This window comes from Pristiophorus japonicus, chromosome 5, assembly GCF_044704955.1.
Source record: "Pristiophorus japonicus isolate sPriJap1 chromosome 5, sPriJap1.hap1, whole genome shotgun sequence".
Lineage (NCBI taxonomy): Eukaryota > Metazoa > Chordata > Chondrichthyes > Pristiophoridae > Pristiophorus > Pristiophorus japonicus.
The window spans coordinates 4418629-4438246 of record NC_091981.1 but is presented as its reverse complement, the minus strand read 5'-3'; the positions used below and the strand labels follow the sequence as shown (position 1 = coordinate 4438246).

The window sequence follows — 19618 nt, the reverse complement described above, 5'->3', positions numbered from 1 at the left end:
TATTTAAAATTAATTGAAATTGAATGTAATTAAAAGTTTTAGAAAAAAAATGTTTTTTTGAAATGTTTTAAAAAGGTGTTTTAATAGGGTTAAAAATAAACTTACCTCATGGACAGAGTTTTTAAAATATAAAAATTGTTTATTTAATGTTTCTATGTTTTAAATCTCTTATGCTGGTAAAAGTAGGCTATATGCTTTTACCAGGCGTAAGTGTTTGAAGGACAGTTGCGGGGCAAGAGTTCTCCGCCCGTGAATGTCCGTCTCCTGGGGACGCGTGCAATCTGTCAAAGGACATTTCGACAGATCGCAAAAGCCGGTTCTTGTCGCGTGCGCATCGCGCCCCGAGAACCGGCATTGGCGACACCTCACCGGGTGCATGCGCACATCGTACGCACCCAGCGAGGCAACAATTTTCGGCTCAATAATTTACTTGCCTCCCTCCCCGATATTAGATTGGAGCCACATCGACCAAAGTAAAGCAGTTCAATATCCATTAGAGAACTAGATGCATATTAACCAGCAGGGGGATGTGACAATGTTGTGAAAGTATTCAGTCCACAGTAATGGATATAAAGCAGTAATCTCCCAGGGTCAAGACCAATGTAGCATGGCAGTATTCCAAAATGAGATGACAGCTTTGAAGTCTATCTTTGAAATGTATTATTGATATAACAGGGGCTTGTTCAATTGCCTACAAGGCAGCTGGTTACTTTGTTTTTATTCCATTTTCTATTCTTCTGCTGGCACTGCTGTCCATTTTTAATACCAGCTGTATAACCGTTTACATCATTTCCATACGGTTGCTAGCATTCGATTGTATATTTATTAGGCAAAATACTCACCTCCTGACTCCCCAAAGCCTTTCCACCATCTACACGGCACAAGTCAGGAGTGTGATGGAATACTCTCCACTTGCCTGGATGAGTTGCAGCTCCAACAACACTCAAGAAGCTCGACACCATCCAGGACAAAGCAGCCACTTGATGGGCACGCTACTCACCACCTTCAACACTCAATCCCTCCACCACCGGCGCACCGTGGCTGCAGTGTGTACCATCTACAAGATGCACTGCAGCAACTCGCCAAGGCTTCTTCTTCTCCCAAACCTGCGACCTCTACCGCCTAGAAGGACAAGGGCAGCAGGTGCATGGGAACACCACCACCTCCACGTTCCCCTCCCAGTCACACACCGTCCCGACTTGGAAATATATCGGCTGTTCCTTCATCGTCGCTGGGTCACAATCCTGGAACTCCCTCCCTAACAGCACTGTGGGAGCACCTTCACCACACGGACTGCAGCGGTTCAAGAAGGCGGCTCACCACCACCTTCTCAAGGGGCAATTAGGGATGGGCAATAAATGCCGGCCTTGCCAGCGACGCCCACATCCCAGGAACAAATAAAAAGAGACATCAACAAAACAGCTTCTCCATCAAATAACTGTGACTTAAGGCTGCCATGCACCACATGATACATCACCTCTACTCCATTAAATTTACGATGAACCTCTCTAGACATATTTCTATTTTTACTGACAAATGTTTTTATAAAAACATTAATTCTTGATAATTTCAAAACACGCTTCACCCCTCCCATATCATCAGTGCTGGCAATCACAACCACAAGATCTCAGACTGAAGTCTGATGTGTGCCTTCAAGAACCAAGAAAAGGCAAAGTTCAATTTTATGCTACTTCAGAGTGCTCTGAAGGCATCACTGGTCGCTCAACTCTTCCACAATACACCCGGTGCCAATTCCAACTTAGAGCCACACTGTGACTGCTGATAGGTGATCGAGAAAAGTGACCAAACACAGATTCTGTTCTGATCAAAACGTCTCCGGCCTGGAACGTTAAGTCTGTTTCTCGCTCCACAGAATCTGCCTGACCCGCTGAGTATTTACAGCCTTTCCAGGTTTTATTTCAGATCTTCAGCATCTGCAATAGTTCACTTTTGCCAAAACCAGAATCTCATACTCCATGCCCGTGCAATAATTCCCCAGCGCAGGCTACTTCCTCCAAGAGGCGAGGGAAAATTCAAAATAAAATCAGGATATTTAAATAAGCTGTCCATGGATGCAAGCTTATATAGAGATGAGTGGCAAAGTCTTCAACCGCACTAGTCCCTCGCTCTGGAACTCTCCCCCAAAACCCCTTAGCCGCTCCACTTCCCTCAAGAACTATCTGTGTCTCAGCCATAGCTCAGAGGGCAGCACCCTCGCCTCTGAGTCAGAAGGTTGTGGATTCAAATCCCACTCCAGAGACTTGAGCACAAAAATCTAGGCTGACATTCCCAGTGCAGTGCTGAGGGAGTGCTGCACTGTCAGAGGGCAGTACTGAAGGAGCACTGCAATGTCGGAGGGGCAGTACTGAGGGAGCGCCGCACTGTCGGAGGGGCGGTGCTGAGGGAGCGCCGCACTGTAGGAGGGGCGGTGCTGAGGGAGCGCCGCACTGTCGGAGGGGCAGGCTTTCGGATGAGCAGTTAAACTGAGGCCACGTCTGCTCTCTCGGGTGACGTAAAAGATCCCATGGCAATATTTCGAAGAAGAGTTCTCCCAGGTGTCCTGGGGCCAATATTTATCCCTCAAGCAACATCACTAAAACAGCTTATCTGGTCATTATCACATTGCTGTGTGTGGGAGCTTGCTGTGCACAAATTGGCTGCTGCGTTTCCCACAATACAACAATGACTACACTCCAAAAAGTACTTCATTGGCTGTAAAGCGCTTTGGGACGATTTTAGGTGGTGGAAGTCACTATAGAAATGCAAGTCTTGCTTTATATTTCAAAACCCAACTTTACGGTCACGCCCTCCTCGGTTCAGGCTCAATTGCTTCCTCTATTCCCACTTGTGACTCGCCTTGGGTGTTTTTTTTTTTTAAATGCTAGAAAAATCGAAATAAAATGGAAGGTGCTGCTTTCTGCAGAGTTTTTAATCTCAATTAACTGACAGGCGAGACAAGAAATCAAAGCAGAGGCTCAGACAACTCATTTGATCACCGTGTGCCTCCCAGCTCTGTGGCACAGTGGCATTACCAAGGCACAGCAACAGCTCACTGTCCATGATCTTCGCTGAGTGGTTAAATGCAGGGGGCGGCAGAGATATAAATGCCAGAGAGTATATACAACATAACAGGGTTTGTGTTAAGCACTGCTGGTGAGCAATATCTGCACTTCTACTCATTTAAATCAATAATAAGAACAAAAGAATTAGCAGGAGTAGGCCACATAGCCCCTCGAGCCTGCCCCGCCATTCAATAAGATCACGGCTGATCTTTGACCTCAACTCCACTTTCCCGCCCGATCCCCATATCCCTCGATTCCCCGAGAGTCCAAAAATCTATCGATCTCAGCCTTGAATATACTCAACGACTCAGCATCCACAGCCCTCTGGGGCAGAGAATTCCAAAGATTCACCACCCTCTGAGTGAAGAAATTCCTCCTCATCTCAGTCCTAAATGGCCGACCCCTTATCCTGAGACTGTGACCCCTGGTTCTAGACTCCCCAGCCCGAGGGAAACATCCTCTCAGCATCGACCGGCAAACCCCATTCAAAATATTCACATCTATTAACACGTCATGGGGAGTGGGCAGGGAAGTGGACCCGAGTTCATGATTGGATCAGCCATGATCGTATTAAATGGAGGAGCAGGCTCGAGGGGCCGCATGGCCGACTCCTGCTCCTATTTCTTATGTTATCATAAAAGTGTACAATTTCTGAGCACAGGCACATCCCGTGGTGCTATCCAAACCTGATGATGTAGACATATGTCCTCTGAATAAGGATATCCGGAAGGAGGGAGGATAACCGATGAAGATTCCAAGGGGACAACGGATATCCCAAGGGCTGAACAAATGACTCGCACGTAACTAAGTCACAAATGATCAACACCACAAATGGGATAGCGATTCATCCCACGGCTCCTGACCAGGTTGTGCCACGCATGACGCAAGTCAAATAATACTGGCACGTGGATTGCCACAAGATGTCCAGATGACATCATTGCCCACACCCCCATGGTAAGGTTTGTTTTCAGCCAAACAGAACAACTTGCATTTATATAGCGCCTTTAACATAGTAAAATGTCAGTGCGCTGCACAGGAACATTATAAACAAAGTTGACATCGAGCCATACAAGGTGAAATCAGGGCAGATGACCAAAAGCTTAGTCAAAGAGGTCGGTTTTAAGGAGCGTCTTAAAGGAGGAGGGATAGAGAGGCGGAGAGGTTCAGGGAGGGAATTCCAGAGCTTGGGACCCAGGCAGCTGAAAGCAAGGCCACCAATGGTTGAGCGATTAAAATCAGTAATGCTTAAGAGGCCAGAATTGGAGGAGCACAGGGATCTTGGGAGGGTAGTAGGGCTGCAGGTGGTTACAGAGATAGGGAGGGGCGAGGGCCATGGAGGGATTTGAAAACAAGGATGAGAATTTTAAAATCGAGGCGTTGCTTAACCGGGAGCCAATGCAGGTCAGCGAGCACAGGGGGTGATGGGTGAGCGGGACTCGGTGTGAGTTAGGACACGGGGCAGTGAGCACAGGGGGTGATGGGTGAGCGGGACTTGGTGCGAGTTAGGACACAGGGCAGCGAGCACAGGGGGTGATGGGTGAACGGAACTCGTTGTGAGTTAGGACACGGGGCAGCAAGCACAGGGGGTGATGGGTGAGCGGGACTCGGTGCGAGTTAGGACATGGGGCACAGGGGGTGATGGGTGAGCGGTGAGCGGGACTCGGTGCGAGTTAGGACATGGGGCACAGGGGGTGATGGGTGAGCGGGACTCGGTGTGAGTTAGGACACGGGGCAGCGAGCACAGGGGGTGATGGGTGAGCGGGACTCGGTGCGAGTTAGGACACGGGGCAGCGAGCACAGGGGGTGATGGGTGAGCGGGACTCGGTGTGAGTTAGGACACGGGGCAGCGAGCACAGGGGGTGATGGGTGAGCGGGACTCGGTGTGAGTTAGGACATGGGGCAGCCGAATTTTGGATCACCTCAAATACGGAAAAAGCTAGTGATACCATTGTGCAATTATAACAATGGGTTTTAACTTCACACTGAGGTGCTCACAGCTCAAAGTCCAGGAGCAGAACTGGCGCTAGGCATGCTAACATCACATTTGGGGAATTAAACATTATCAACACCACACCACAGACCAGGATTGGAATGACATGGCACAATCTTAGCTGGCTCGTAGCCAGGGATGTTGCTACCATTTGGATTTAAAGTTTGCAATCTATACTCACAGCCCTGAACCTTTGTCTTGTATTGATGTCTAGCAAAGGTGTAGCGTAACATTGCCAGGTCTAAAGGCACCGCACATGGACAGGGAGGAATGACCTTGGGCTATTTAAAAATTCAATGGGTGTTTATCAAAATGCAAAGGTTGGTTTGTGTGGAATATTACTTGCCTTTAATTTTCCAACTTAAGCAAGAGGCTTTGAGGGTGCCCCTGTAACATTTTTTCCTCTGCCCACCTTTGGCTTGTTTGCCGTGAAGGAGTCCCTGATAAAGTGCAACATCCCCACTGACAGCTGGGAGTCCCTGGCCAAAGACCGCCCTAAGTGGTGGAAAAGCATCCGGGAAGGCGCTGAGCACCTCGAGTCTCGTCGCCGAGAGCATGCAGAAACCAAGCGGCAAACCAGTCCCACCCTCCCTTTCCCACCTGTGACAGGGACTGTGGCTCTCGTATTGGACTGTCCAGTCACCTAAGGACTTATTTTAAGAGTGGAAGCAAGTCTTCCTCGATTCCGAGGGACTGTCCATGATTGATTGATTGATTAAGCAAGAGCTCACCCAGAGTTCTAAAGTTTAATGATCACTTAGAAACATAGAAACATAGAAACATAGAAAATAGGTGCAGGAGTAGGCCATTCGGCCCTTCTAGCCTGCACCGCCATTCAATGAGTTCATGGCTGAACATTCAACTTCAGTACCCCATTCCTGCTTTCTCGCCATACCCCTTGATCCCCCTAGCAGTAAGGACCTCATCTAACTCCTTTTTGAATATATTTAGTGAATTGGCCTCAACAACTTTCTGTGGTAGAGAATTCCACAGGTTCACCACTCTCTGGGTGAAGAAGTTCCTCCGCATCTCGGTCCTAAATGGCTTACCCCTTATCCTTAGACTGTGACCCCTGGTTCTGGACTTCCCCAACATTGGGAACATTCTTCCTGCATCTAACCTGTCTAACCCCGTCAGAATTTTAAATGTTTCTATGAGGTCCCCTCTCATTCTTCTGAACTCCAGTGAATACAAGCCCAGTTGATCCAGTCTTTCTTGATAGGTCAGTCCCGCCATCCCGGGAATCAGTCTGGTGAACCTTCGCTGCACTCCCTCAATAGCAAGAATGTCCTTCCTCAGGTTAGGAGACCAAAACTGTACACAATACTCCAGGTGTGGCCTCACCAATGCCCTGTACAACTGTAGCAACACCTCCCTGCCCCTGTACTCAAATCCCCTTGCTATGAAGGCCAACATGCCATTTGCTTTCTTAACCGCCTGCTGCACCTGCATGCCAACCTTCAATGACTGATGTACCATGACACCCAGGTCTCTTTGCACCTCCCCTTTTCCTAATCTGTCACCATTCAGATAATAGTCTGTCTCTCTGTTTTTACCACCAAAGTGGATAACCTCACATTTATCCACATTATACTTCCTCTTCATTAACCTGAACTTTAACAGGCAGAAATAGTCCTGAGCAAATCTCTCTCGATAGGATTGTTAGCTGAACCACAGAGCCACTGCTCATTAGATTAGCTATTTTACTGCAACAACACTTTACCAGTACAAGTAGCACACCATTTTTATTCTTGCAATGCAAATTAGGAAAAGTAGGCCAGTCTGCCCCTCGAGCTCATTCCACCATTTAATTAGATCATGGCTGGTCTCTTCCTCAACGCCATCCACCTGCCTTTGCACCATATCCATTGGGTTCACTGATGTCCCTTTAGGGAAGGAAATCTGCCGTCCTTACCCGGTCTGGCCGATATGTGACTCCAGACCCACAGCAATGTGGCTGACTCTTAACTGCCCTCTGAAAGGGTCCAGGCCGCTCACTGCCACCTTCTCAAGGGCAACAAGGGATGGGCAATAAATGCTGGCCTTTCCGGTGACACCCACATCCCAGGAATTAATTTTAAAATGTTTTAAATTACTTGCTATCTAATAAAAATCGCATCAATCTCAGTCTTGAAAGTTTCAATTGACCTAGCCTCCACAGTCTTTTGGGGGAAGAGTGAGTTCCATATTGTGTGAAGTAGTTTTTCCTGATTGGCCTGGCTCTCATTTCAAGATTACATCCACTGGTTCGAGATTCTCCCACCAGAAGAAATAGTTTCTCTGAATCTACTCTATCGAATCCTTTTATCATTTTAAACACCTGATTAGATCACACCTCAATACTCAAGGGATGACCAGACAAGTTTATTCAAAATGTCCTCATAATTTGACCCTTTAAGAGGGGTTTGCAGCAGAGGTGCGCCAGACTGATTCCTGGGATGGGGGGATTGCCCTATTAGGAGAGATTGAGGAGACTGGGCCTATATTCTCTAGAGTTTAGAAGAATGAGGTAATCTCATTGAAACATACAACATTCTTACAGGGATTGACAGGGTAGATGCTGAGAGGATGTTTCCCCCGGGCTGGAGAGTCTAGAACCAGGGGTCACAGTCTCAGGATAAGGAGTCGGCCATTTAGGACTGAGATGAGGAGGAATGTCTTCACTCAGAGGGTGGTGAATCTTTGGAATTATCTTCCCCGGAGGACTGTGGATGCTGAGTCGTTGAGTATATTCAAGGCCGAGATCGATAGATTTTTGGATATTAAGGGAATCAATGGATATGGGGATAGTGCAAGCGGAGATAAGGTCAATGATCAGCCTTGGAGCCGAATTGACTACTCCTGCTCCTATTTCTTATGTTATGTTAGGGTGAATCTGCGCTATACCTCTCCAAGGTCAATATATCCTTCCCGAGGTGCGGTACCCAGAACGGAGCATAACTTCACGGCTTAAAGTCAATCGTAAACAAGAAATGCCCCCGAGAAAGGTCTTAACTGGCAACCATAAGGTAGAGTAATGCAGTTATATTCTGTTACCGATAATCCAGAGAACGCAAATTCAAATCCCACCATGGCAGTTTAAAAGTGGCCACGAAGCTGGTGGATTGTCCGAGAAAGCCACCTGGTTCATCAATGCCCTTTAAGCCACATGCAGGCCACATAGTCCGCATGCCAGACACGAGATTCCCAAAGCAAGCGCTCTACTCGGAATTCCTTCATGGCAATGAGCCAAAGGTGGGCAGAGGAAACGTTACAGGGACACCCTCAAAGCCTCCCTGATAAAGTGCAACATCCCCACCGACACCTGGGAGTCCCTGGCCAAAGACCGCCCTAAAAGGAGGAAGTGCATCCGGGAGGGCGCTGAGCACCTCGAGTCTCGTCGCCGAGAGCATGCAGAAACCAAGCACAGGCAGCGGAAGGAGCGTGCGGCAAACCAGTCCCACCCTCCCTTTCCCTCAACCACTGTCTGTCCCACCTGTGACAGAGACTGTAATTCCCGTATTGGACTGTTCAGCCACCTGAGAACTCACTTTTAGAGTGGAAGCAAGTCTTCCTCGATTCCGAGGGACTGCCTCTGATGATGATTAAGGAAGAAATCCTGCCGTCCTTACCTGATCTGACCCAATGTTCCCACAAATTTAAATTTGGGCATGTACCCTTTAAGGGGCTGTGTGGCCCATTCACAGTTTCACGTATGCATGAAATTTCACATTGGAAAAGCCACAGGAAGTTGCCTGGCAGCATAGCTTAGAGGAAACGTTGGTCTGGCTGATGTGACACTCAATCCCACACTAATGTGGTTGACACTTAACTGCCCTTGGAAGTGGCCAGGCAAGGCTTTTCAGTTGTATCAAACTTTCTCGGGGCAACTAGGGATGGGCAGCTACACCCACATCCCAAGAATGAAATTTTAAAATTAAAGTTGACAATAAATGGTGAGATAAACAGCATAGTTTGGGAAAATGTCTGCTGAATTAAAATGTGGTTGCAGCAGATACAAACCACTTTTTTATTTTCAACACAGCGAGTGGTTAGGATCTGGAATGCGCTGCCTGAGAGGGTGGTGGAGTCAGACTCAATCGTGGCTTTCAAAAGAGAGTTGGATAAGTACCTGAAGGAAAAATATTTGCAGGACTACGGGGAAAGGGCGAGGGGAGTGGGACTGGCTGAGGTGCTCTTGCAGAGAGCCGGCACAGGCTCGATGGGCCGAATGGCCTCCTCCTGTGCTGTAACTGTTCTATGATTCATAACATAACATAAGCAGGAGTAGGCCATTCGGCCCCTCGAGCCTGCTCCGCCATTCAATAAGATCACGGCTGATCTTCGACCTCAACTCCACTTTCCCGCCCGATCCCCATATCCCTTGATTTCCCAGAGAGTCCAAAAATCTATCGATTCATTCTAGTGGATTGAGGATTCCAACTGGGACGTTCTTCCTTAAACACCAAGACCCAGAGACTGCAGAACTAAGCAGAATATGCAGTAATGAACAAGTAACCCGATGGTCACGAGGTCAGGGCCCACTGTGGCAAGTCGCAAAACTGAATTCAATTTATCTGTGGGCCGGCACCAGAATAAAAATGACTCAAAAAGCTGCCAGATTGTCATAAAAATCCAACTGGTTCACTAGCAACCTGGCCTGGCTGACAGGCGACTCCAGTAGGCTCTGAATAATAAATGCTGCCTTATCAGCACTGCCTACATTCAAAACCAAATCTTAAAAATAGCAAAATGCGGAGACTTGTGCCATACCCCAGACACTGTCACCACCAGCACCATTGTTTTTTTTTTAGGGATCTTGGATCTGGTGACTAACACACGTCCAATTTCCCCACTCGCCTTTTATCCAAGGGGTGTTAGTGCAGACAAAAAGAACACTTCTGTCACATCACCAAGTCGGGTACATCACAAAACATTTTACTTGACTTTTAATTGTTACTTTACAACACTGACTACACTTCAAAAGTACTTAATTGGCTGTAAAGCTCTATGGGACATCCGGTGGTTGTGAAAGGTGCTATATAAATGCAAGTCTTTCTTTTCCGTGTGAAAAAAACTCCCACGACACTGCCCCAACAAACTTGTCTTTACTCCATCTTCAGAAAAGCGCTCGGTTATCAGGCTCCTTAAGGACTCGGCTTACATTTTCCATTTCCCACAAGAGCCAAACCTGTGATCTCGGGGGAGTTAAATTGCCAATGAATGCCAGCCTTGCAATGTAGTGCAGCCCGGCTAGGAACCGAAACAGCAGCAGCCCAGTTCACATTGGCTCCAAATCTGGCACCACTCGATTTTAACATTCTCATCCTTGATTACAAATCCCTCCATGGCCCTCGCCCCTCTCCCTATCTCTGTAACCACCTCCAGCCCCACAAACCTCCAAGACCTTTGCACTCCTCTAATTCTGCTCTCTTGAGCATCCCTGATTTTAATCACTCCACCATTGGCGGCCGTGCCTTCAGCTGCCTGGGCCCCAAACTCTTGAATTCCCTCCCTAAACCTCTTCCTTTCCTCAAAGACACACCTTAAAACCTACCTCTTTGACCAAGCTTTTGCTCATCCACCCCAATATCTCCTTTTGTGGCTCGGTGTCAAATTTTGTTTTATAATGCAACCGTGAAGCGCCTCGGGACGTTTTACTACTTTAAAGGTGCTATATAAATACAAGCTGTGTTGGCAGGGTTAAAGCTTGGGTTAAAAGGTAAAAGACCAGGCCAAACACATTCAATACATAAACCTGTTCTCCAACTCCAGCACTGTCGGAGGGGCAGTACTGAGGGAGCGCTGCACTGTCGGAAGGGCAGTACTGAGGGAGCGCTGCACTGTCAGAGGGGCAGTACTGAGGGAGCGCAGCACTGTCGGAGGGGCAGTACTGAGGAAGCGTCGCACTGTCGGAGGAGCAGTACTGAGGGAGCGCCGCACTGTCAGAGGGACAGTACCGAGGGAGTGCTGCACTGTCGGAGGGACAGTACTGAAGAGCGTCCACTGTCGGAGGTGCCGTCTTTCTGATGAGATGTTAAACCGAGGCCCTGTCTGCTCTCTCAGGTGGATGTAAAAGATCCCATGGCACTATTTCGAAGAGCAGGGGAGTTCTCTCCAGTATTCTGGGGTCAATATTTGTTCCTCAACCAACATCACTAAAAACAGATTATCTGGACATTATCACATTGCTGTTTGTGGGAGCTTGCTGTGTACAAATTGGCTGCCACATTTTCCACAATACAACAGTGACGACACTCCAAAAAGTATTTCATTGGCTGTAAAGTGGGGGGGAGGATTCAGGTGAGCAAAAATGTAAAAAGTTTAAGAATAAGGAGAAGGCAATTGAAAAAGAGTGGGTAAAGTAAATGTTGGTCCCCTAAAGGATGAGACTGGGGAATTAATAATGGGGAACAGGGAAATGGCAGAGACGTTGAATAAATATTTTGTACTGGTCTTCACAGTCGAAGACACTAAAAACATCCCAATAGTGGATAATCAAAGGGCTATAGGGAAGGAGGAACTTTAATACAATCACTACCGCTAAAGTAGTAGTACTCGGTAAAATAATGGGACTAAAGGCAGACAAGTCCCCCGGATCTGATGGCTTACATCATTGGGTCTTAAAAGAAGTGGCTGCAGGGATAGTGGATGCATTGGCTGTAATGTACCAAAATTCCTTGGATTCTGGAGAGGTCCCAGCAGATTGGAAAACCGCAAATGTAATGCCCCTATTTAAAAAAGGAGGCAGACAAAAAGCAGGAAACTATAGACCAGTTAGCCTAACATCTGTCGTTGGGAAAATGCTGGAGTCCATTATTAAGGAAGCAGTAGCAGGACATTTGGAAAAGAATAATTCAATCAAGCAGAGTCAGCATGATTTTATGAAAGGGAAATCATGTTTGACAAATTTGCTGGAGTTCTTTGAGGATGTAACGAACAGGGTGGATAAAGGGGAACCAGTGGATGTGGTGTATTTGGATTTCCAGAAGGCATTTGATAAGGTGCCACATAAAAAGTTACTGCACAAGATAAAAGTTCACGGGGTTGGGAGTAATATATTAGCATGGATAGAGGATTGGCTAACTAACAGAAAGTCAGGATAAAAGGGTCATTTTCCAGTTGGCAAACAGTGATTAGTGGGGTGCCGCAGGGATCAGTGCTGGGGCCTCAACTATTTACAATCTAGATTAATGACTTGCAGTACAGAGGGACCTGGGGGTCATTGTACATAAAACACAAAAAGTTATATGCAGGTACAGCAAGTGATCAGGAAGGCAATTGGAATGTTGGCCTTTATTGTAAAGGGGATAGAGTATAAAAGCAGAGAAGTCCTGCTACAACTGTACAGGATATTGGTGAGGCCACACCTGGAGTACTGCGTGCAGTTTTGGTCTCCGTATTTAAGGAAGGATATATTTGCTTTGGAGGTTGTTCAGAGAAGGTTCACCAGGTTGATTCTGGGGATGAGGGTTGTTGACATAAGGAAAGGTTGAGCCTCTACTCATTGGAGTTCAGAAGAATGAGAGGTGATCTTATCGAAACGTGTAAGATTATGAGGGGGCTTGACAAGGTGGATGCAGAGAGGATGTTTCCACTGATGGGGGAGACTAGAACTAGGGGGCATGGTCTTAGAATAAGGGGCCGCCCATTTAAAACTGAGATGAGGAGAAATTTCTTCTCTGAGAGGGTTGTAAATCTGTGGAACTCACAGAGAGCTGTGGAAGCTGGGACATTGAATATATTTAAGACAGAAATAGACAGTTTCTTAAACTATAAGGGGATAAGGGGAGCGGGCGGGGAGTGGAGCTGAGCCCATGATCGGATCAGCCATGGTTATATTGAATGGCGGAGCAGGCTCGAGGGGCCGAATGGCCGACTCCTGTTTCTTATGAGACGTCGGGTGGTGGTGAAAGGCGCTATACCAATGCAAGTGTGTCTCTCTATGTGACACCACTCAGAGGCCGCCCTTGGCGAACATTATCCTCGACCCGCGGCAAATACACCTCCGGGACCTTGTCCCGTTCCCACGGGGACTGCCGGGGCCTCGCCTCGCCGCGGCCTGGGCCCCAGGCCTCGCGTCGCAAACCCCGCGAGCCGGGCCGAGCCGGGAAGCGGGGAGACACTGGCTCTCTCTCCCCCCGGGCCCGGGTTCGGGCTCTTCCCCCTCCCCGCCATCCCTCACTCACAGTTTCAGCGTCTCGTACGCGGCCGCCGCCATTTTGCTGTCTCCGCCCCCCCGCCCGGCCCGGCCTGACCTGTGACCCCGGAGCCGCCCGGCGCCGGACACAAAGCGGCACTGACCCCGCCCCTCCCGGCACTGACCCCGCCCCCTCTCGGCAAACCCCGTCCCCCTGCATAAACCCCGCCCCCCGGCACTGACCCCGCCCCCTCCCGGAACTGACCCCGCCCCCTCTAGGCAAACCCCGTCCCCCGGCACTAACCCCGCCCCCTCCCGGCACTGACCCCGCCCCCTCTCGGCACTGACCCCGCCCCCTCTCGGCAAACCCCGTCCCTCTGCATAAACCCCGCCCCCCGGCACTGACCCCGCCCCCTCCCGGCAAACCCCGCCCCCGGCCCGAGACCGCGCTCAGCAAACTCCGGCCCCCTATCGAAAAAAAAACCCGCCCCCCCCGCACTTACCTCGCACCGTCACAACAAACCCCGCCCACTGCACAAAACCCCGCCCCCTCGCGGCAAACCCCGCCCACTGCACAAAACCCCGCCCCCTCGCGGCAAACCCCGCCCACTGCACAAAACCCCGCCCCCTCTCGGCAAACCCCGCCCCCCTCCCCAAACCCCGCCCCCAAAGGGGACACCAGGTAAAACCGTGACAACAACAACAGCAACACCTGGCCCCTCTGTCAGCACTCACACACCTGCTGCTTCCCCCACTGTTCACCTCAATGTGGACAATATACTGATTCCATGCACAAGCAGCCAATGCTGCAAATCTCAAATAAGAAACAGAAAGTGCTTTTAAACAACGAAAACTTGCATTTATATAGCGCCTTTAACGTAGTAAGAACATAAGAACAGGAGCAGGAGTCGGCCATTCGGCCCCTCGAGCCTGCTCCGCCATTCAATAAGATCACGGCTGATCTTCGACCTCAACTCCACTTTCCCGCCCGATCCCCATATCCCTCGATTCCCCGAGAGTCCAAAAATCTATCGATCTCAGCCTTGAATATACTCAACAAAAATCTATGTGAAAAGTCCCAGGGCGCTTCACAGGAGTATTATGAGATTTTAAAAATTTGACACCGAGCCGCATAAGGAGAAATTAGCGCGGGTGACCAAAAGCTTGGGCAAAGAGACAGGTTTTAAGGAGCTATGATTGAGTCTGCCTCCACCACCCTCTCAGGCAGCGCATTCCAGATCCTAACCACTCGCTGCGTAAAAAAGGTTTTCCTCATGTCGCCTCTGGTTCTTCTGCCGATTACATTGGCCTAAAAAATCCGTATGCACTGAAAACCGGCTTTTCCGATCTGTCAAGGTCGTCCTCCGTATCCCAGGACATTCACACATAGAAACATAGAAACATAGAAAATAGGTGCAGGAGCAGGCCATTCGGCCCTTCGAGCCTGCACCGCCATTCAATGAGTTCATGGCTGAACATGAAACTTCAGTACCCCCTTCCTGCTTTCTCGCCATACCCCTTGATCCCCCGAGTAGTAAGGACTTCATCTAACTCCTTTTTGAATATATTTAGTGAATTGGCCTCAACAACTTTCTGTGGTAGAGAATTCCACAGGTTCACCACTCTCTGGGTGAAGAAGTTTCTCCTCATCTCGGTCCTAAATGACTTACCCCTTATCCTTAGACTGTGACCCCTGGTTCTGGACTTGCCCAACATTAATAAGAACATAAGAGCTAGGAACAGGAGTAGGCCATCTAGCCCCTCGAGCCTGCTCCGCCATTCAACAAGATCATGGCTGATCTGGCCGTGGACTCAGCTCCACTTACCCGCCCGCTCCCCGTAACCCTTAATTCCCTTATTGGTTAAAAATCTATCTATCTGTGACTTGAATACATTCAATGAGCTAGCCTCAACTGCTTCCTTGGGCAGAGAAGTCCACAGATTCACAATCCTCTGGGAGAAGAAATTCCTTCTCAACTCGATTTTAAATTGGCTCCTCCGTATTTTGAGGCTGTGCCCCCTAGTTCTAGTCTCCCCGACCAGTGGAAACAACCTCTCTGCCTCGATCTTGTCTATCCCTTTCATTATTTTAAATGTTTCTATAAGATCACCCCTCATCCTTCTGAACTCCAACGAGTAAAGACCCAGTCTGCTCAATCTATCATCATAAGGTAACCCTCTCATCTCCGGAATCAGCCTCGTGAATCGTCTCTGTACCCCCTCAAAAGCTAGTATATCCTTCCTTAAGTAAGGTGACCAAAACTGCACGCAGTACTCCAGGTGCGGCCTCACCAATACCCTATACAGTTGCAGCAGGACCTCCCTGCTTTTGTACTCCATCCCTCTCGCAATGAAGGCCAACATTCCATTCGCCTTCCTGATTACCTGCTGCACCTGCAAACTAACTTTTTGGGATTCATGCACAAGGAAGAGGTGGTCACCGGAGGGACTGGAGTGCATCATCACGCCCGGCAACCAAATTTTAATTTGATTTTACGTTTTAAAGTTTAATTTGTTTTAATTGCCGGTGCTTTTAGTGTCCCCCTCCCCTTTTATAGGGCGCACTGGAAGGGAAAAAAAAAATGTGATATTAGTGCCCAAAAAAAAACCAAAAAAAAAAGAAAAACACAAAAAAAAGGAAAAAAAAAGGGCCTTGTAAATGTCTGGTGTGTCATCCAGGTCGGGGGACACAGATTAATGTTTATGTTTTACAGGTAAAATCCAAAAGAGTTTCATGCACAAGGATCCCCAGGTCCCTCTGCACCGCAGCATGTTGTAATTTCTCCCCATTCAAATAATATTCCCTTTTACTGTTTTTTTTTCCCAAGGTGGATGACCTCACATTTTCCGACATTGTATTCCATCTGCCAAACCTTAGCCCATTCATTTAACCTATCTAAATCTCTTTGCAGCCTCTCTGTGTCCTCTACACAACCTGCTTTCCCACTAATCTTTGTGCCATCTGCAAATTTTGTTACACTACACTCTGTCCCCTCTTCCAGGTCATCTATGTATATTGTAAACGATGGTGGTCATTTTCCAACATTCTATAGACTCTGGATCAATCCCTATGGATTGGAGAGTAGCTAATGTAACCCCACTTTTTTAAAAAGGAGTGAGAGAGAAAACAGGGAATTACAGACCGATTAGCCTGACATCAGAAGTGGGGAAAATATTGGAATCAATTATTAAAGATGTAATAGCAGCGCATTTGGAAAGCAGTGACAGGATCAATCCAAGTCAGCATGGATTTATGAAAGGGAAATCATGCTTGACATTTGTTTGAGGATTTTTGAGGATGTAACTAGTAGAGTGGATAAGGGAGAACCAGTGGATGTGGTGTATTTGGACTTTCAAAAGGCTTTTGTCAAGGTCCCACACAAGTGATTGGTGTGCAAAATTAAAGCACATGGTATTGGGGGTAATGCATTGACGTGGATAGAGAACTGGTTGGCAGACAGGAAGCAAAGAGTAGGAATAAACAGGTCCTTTCAGAATGGCAGGCAGTGACTAGTGGGGTACCGCAAGGTTCAGTGCTGGGACCCCAGCTATTTACTATATACATTAATGATTTAGATGAAGGAATTGAATAGGTGGCAGTGTGAGCTGTGAGGAGGATGCTAAGAGGCTGCAGAGTGACTTGGGCAGGTTTAAGTGAGTGGGCAAATGCATGGCAGATGCAGTATAATGTAGATAAATGTGAGGTTATCCACTTTGGTGGCAAAAACAGGAAGGCTGAATATTATCTCAATAGGTAATTAGTAAAAGGGGAGGTGCAACGAGACCTGGGTGTCATGGTACATCAGTCATTGAAAGTTGGCATGCAGGTACAGCGGTGAAGAAGGCAAATGGCATGTTGGCCTTCATACCGAGGGGATTTGAGTATAAGAGCAGGGAGGTATTACTACAGTTGTACAGGGCCTTGGTGAGGCCACACCTGGAGTATTGTGTACAGTTTTGGTCTTCTAATCTGAGGAAGGACATTCTTGCTATTGAGAGAGTGCAGCGAAGGTTCACCAGACTGATTCCCGGGATGGCAGGACTGACATATGAAGAAAGACTGGATCAACTAGGCTTATATTCACTGGAATTTAGAAGAATGAGAGGGGATCTCATAGAAACATATAAACTTCTGACGGGATTGGACAGGTTAGATGCAGGAAGAATATTCCAGATGTTGAAGTCCAGAACCAGGGGTCACAGTCTAAGGATAAGGGGTAAGCCATTTAGGACCGAGATGAGGAGAAACTTCTTCACTCAGGGAATTGTGAACCAGTGGAATTCTCTACCACAGGAAGTTGTTGAGGCCAGTTCGTTAGACATATTTAAAAGGGAGTTAGATATGGCCCTTACAGCGAAAGGGATCAAGGGGTATGGAGAGAAAGCAGGAATGGGGTACTGAAGTTGCAAAAATGATCAGCCATGATCATATTGAATGGTGGTGCAGGCTCGAGGGGCTGTATGGCCTACTCCTGCACCTATTTCTTATGTTCTTAAGTTCTTATAGCCTACTTTTACAGGCATAAGAGTTTTAAAACATGTAAAATAAAATTTAAAAAACACATTTTAATGTTAAAAACCCTGCCCACTAAGGTAGGTTTATTTCAAACCATAATTAAAAAAACTTCAATAAAAACCGGGAAAATATTTTTTTTTAATAAGACATTTATTAACTTTAATTTAAATTAATCTTAAATATGAGGTGTATTTTTTCTATTTTTTATAAGTGTTTTGTGTGTTGGGAGGGGGGGGTTTCTCATTCATAATAATGGGTTCTCCAACTTATGGAGTTCCCATTATTATGAATGAGAAAATACTGTATCTGGATTGGCTGCCCAGAGCCATGTGACTGCAGCTCTGGCCCTGCGCATGTGCCGACGTGCATGTGCTGCGACAGGCAGTCAGTGGCCTCAGGACCGGGAACTCGCGTGGGCGCAGCAGGAACAGTAGGGGCGCATCTTTTTTACCTTTATCTGTCGAGCGCTCGCGGGAAGCAGTCGACCGGAATTTCTCGGCCAATAAATCTGTGTCCTCTGGTTATCGACTCTTCCACCATTGGAAAACAGTTTCTCTCTATCTACTCTCTCAAGACCCTTCATGATTTTAAACACCTCTTATCAAATCTCCACAGCGTAGATATTCTCCAACTATAGTGAATACTTATGCAAAGGCATTCATTTATGCGTATTATTTCAGAGTGATGTCTTTTCTTTGTCACACCTGTAATGTATGCTCACAGGTTTGTCGAGCTGTTGAGTAGGGAGTGGCTTAGCCAGTCACGTGATGTTCACAAGACTCAATAAAACTCCAGCCTGTTAGGTTCAGGGGAGTCACGATGAGGCAGGTGGTTGTGAGCCTGGTGGATGAACTGGTAATGTCATCATCATAAGCAGTCCCTCGAAGCGAGAATGACTTGCTTCCACGCCGAAAAGGAATGAGTTCACAGATGTTTCAATGAAGGACCTAATATTCCGGATCCCGAACTACATCCTGAAGGGTGGAAGATGCCTGTGGGTGGATTTTTTTAACGTGGGGTGACCGTTGCACACCAGCCACCACACGAGGCTTGACAGAGCGAGGTCTTGGTCCAGTGGCAAGGGTTAACCAGGACGACTGGAGACCTGCTCTGCTGCACGGACCTAGTGCGCTCACATATCGCACAGTGTGGGCTGGACCTTGCTGCCCCGGGCCCTTGGCTCTCCTGGGCCCCGATCACATCCCTCTACATTCCTCTACTGGTAATGTGTAGTGTGATTGTTAAACCTTTTGCTAATAAACCAACTAGTTCTTCACAGCAATGTGTTGCTATGAAGCAAATGCATTACAATACTCACATGATCTCGTTTTATGTGATTGTACTGGCCTGGCCGCTGATACCATTTGACATATTGAGCAAAACAGGGTCCCTACAGATTAAACTGTGCGTGGGCCTTGGGAGGGTTTGAGGGAGGGCTGGGGAAGAGAGAGGCAGGTCCACACATCTGCTCTTTCGAAAGTACACAACAGGGTGTGTTAGTATGGGGGAGAGAGAGAGAGAGACACCCCAGCCTAACAGTTGAGAGAGATAGAGGGAGAGAGAGAAAGGATTACAGATCACCCTAGCAACAGCCAGTGTTCAACATTAAGAGCATCCGGGAGGGCGCTGAGCACCTCGAGTCTCGTCGCCAAGAGCATGCAGAAACCAAGCGCAGGCAGCGGAAGGAGCGTGCGGCAAACCTGTCCCACCCTGCCCCCGGTCACACCCTGCCCCGGTTCCCCCCTCCCCCAGTCCCACCCTGCCCCCGGTCCCACCCTGCCCCGATTCCCCCTCCCCCGGTCCCACCCTGCCCCGGTCCCCACTCCCCCGGTCCCACCCTGCCCCGGTCCCCACTCCCCCGATCCCACCCTGCCCCGGTCCCCACTCCCCCGGTCCCACCCTGTCCCAGCGCCCTCCCCCGGTCCCCCCCT

At 48.2% G+C, this 19618-nt stretch overlaps 1 protein-coding gene across 1 annotated transcript in view; it reads right to left on the bottom strand.

Annotated features, from left to right (window-relative positions):
• Positions 1 to 13289, bottom strand: part of sacm1lb (SAC1 like phosphatidylinositide phosphatase b) — an 88596-nt gene extending 75307 nt beyond the window's left edge. The window contains exon 1 of the mRNA XM_070880320.1: positions 13221 to 13289. Coding sequence (XP_070736421.1) covers positions 13221 to 13252 — 32 coding nt within the window. The 5' untranslated portion in view covers positions 13253 to 13289. The remainder of the gene's footprint in view (positions 1 to 13220) is intronic.
• Positions 13290 to 19618: the final 6329 nt, after the last annotated feature.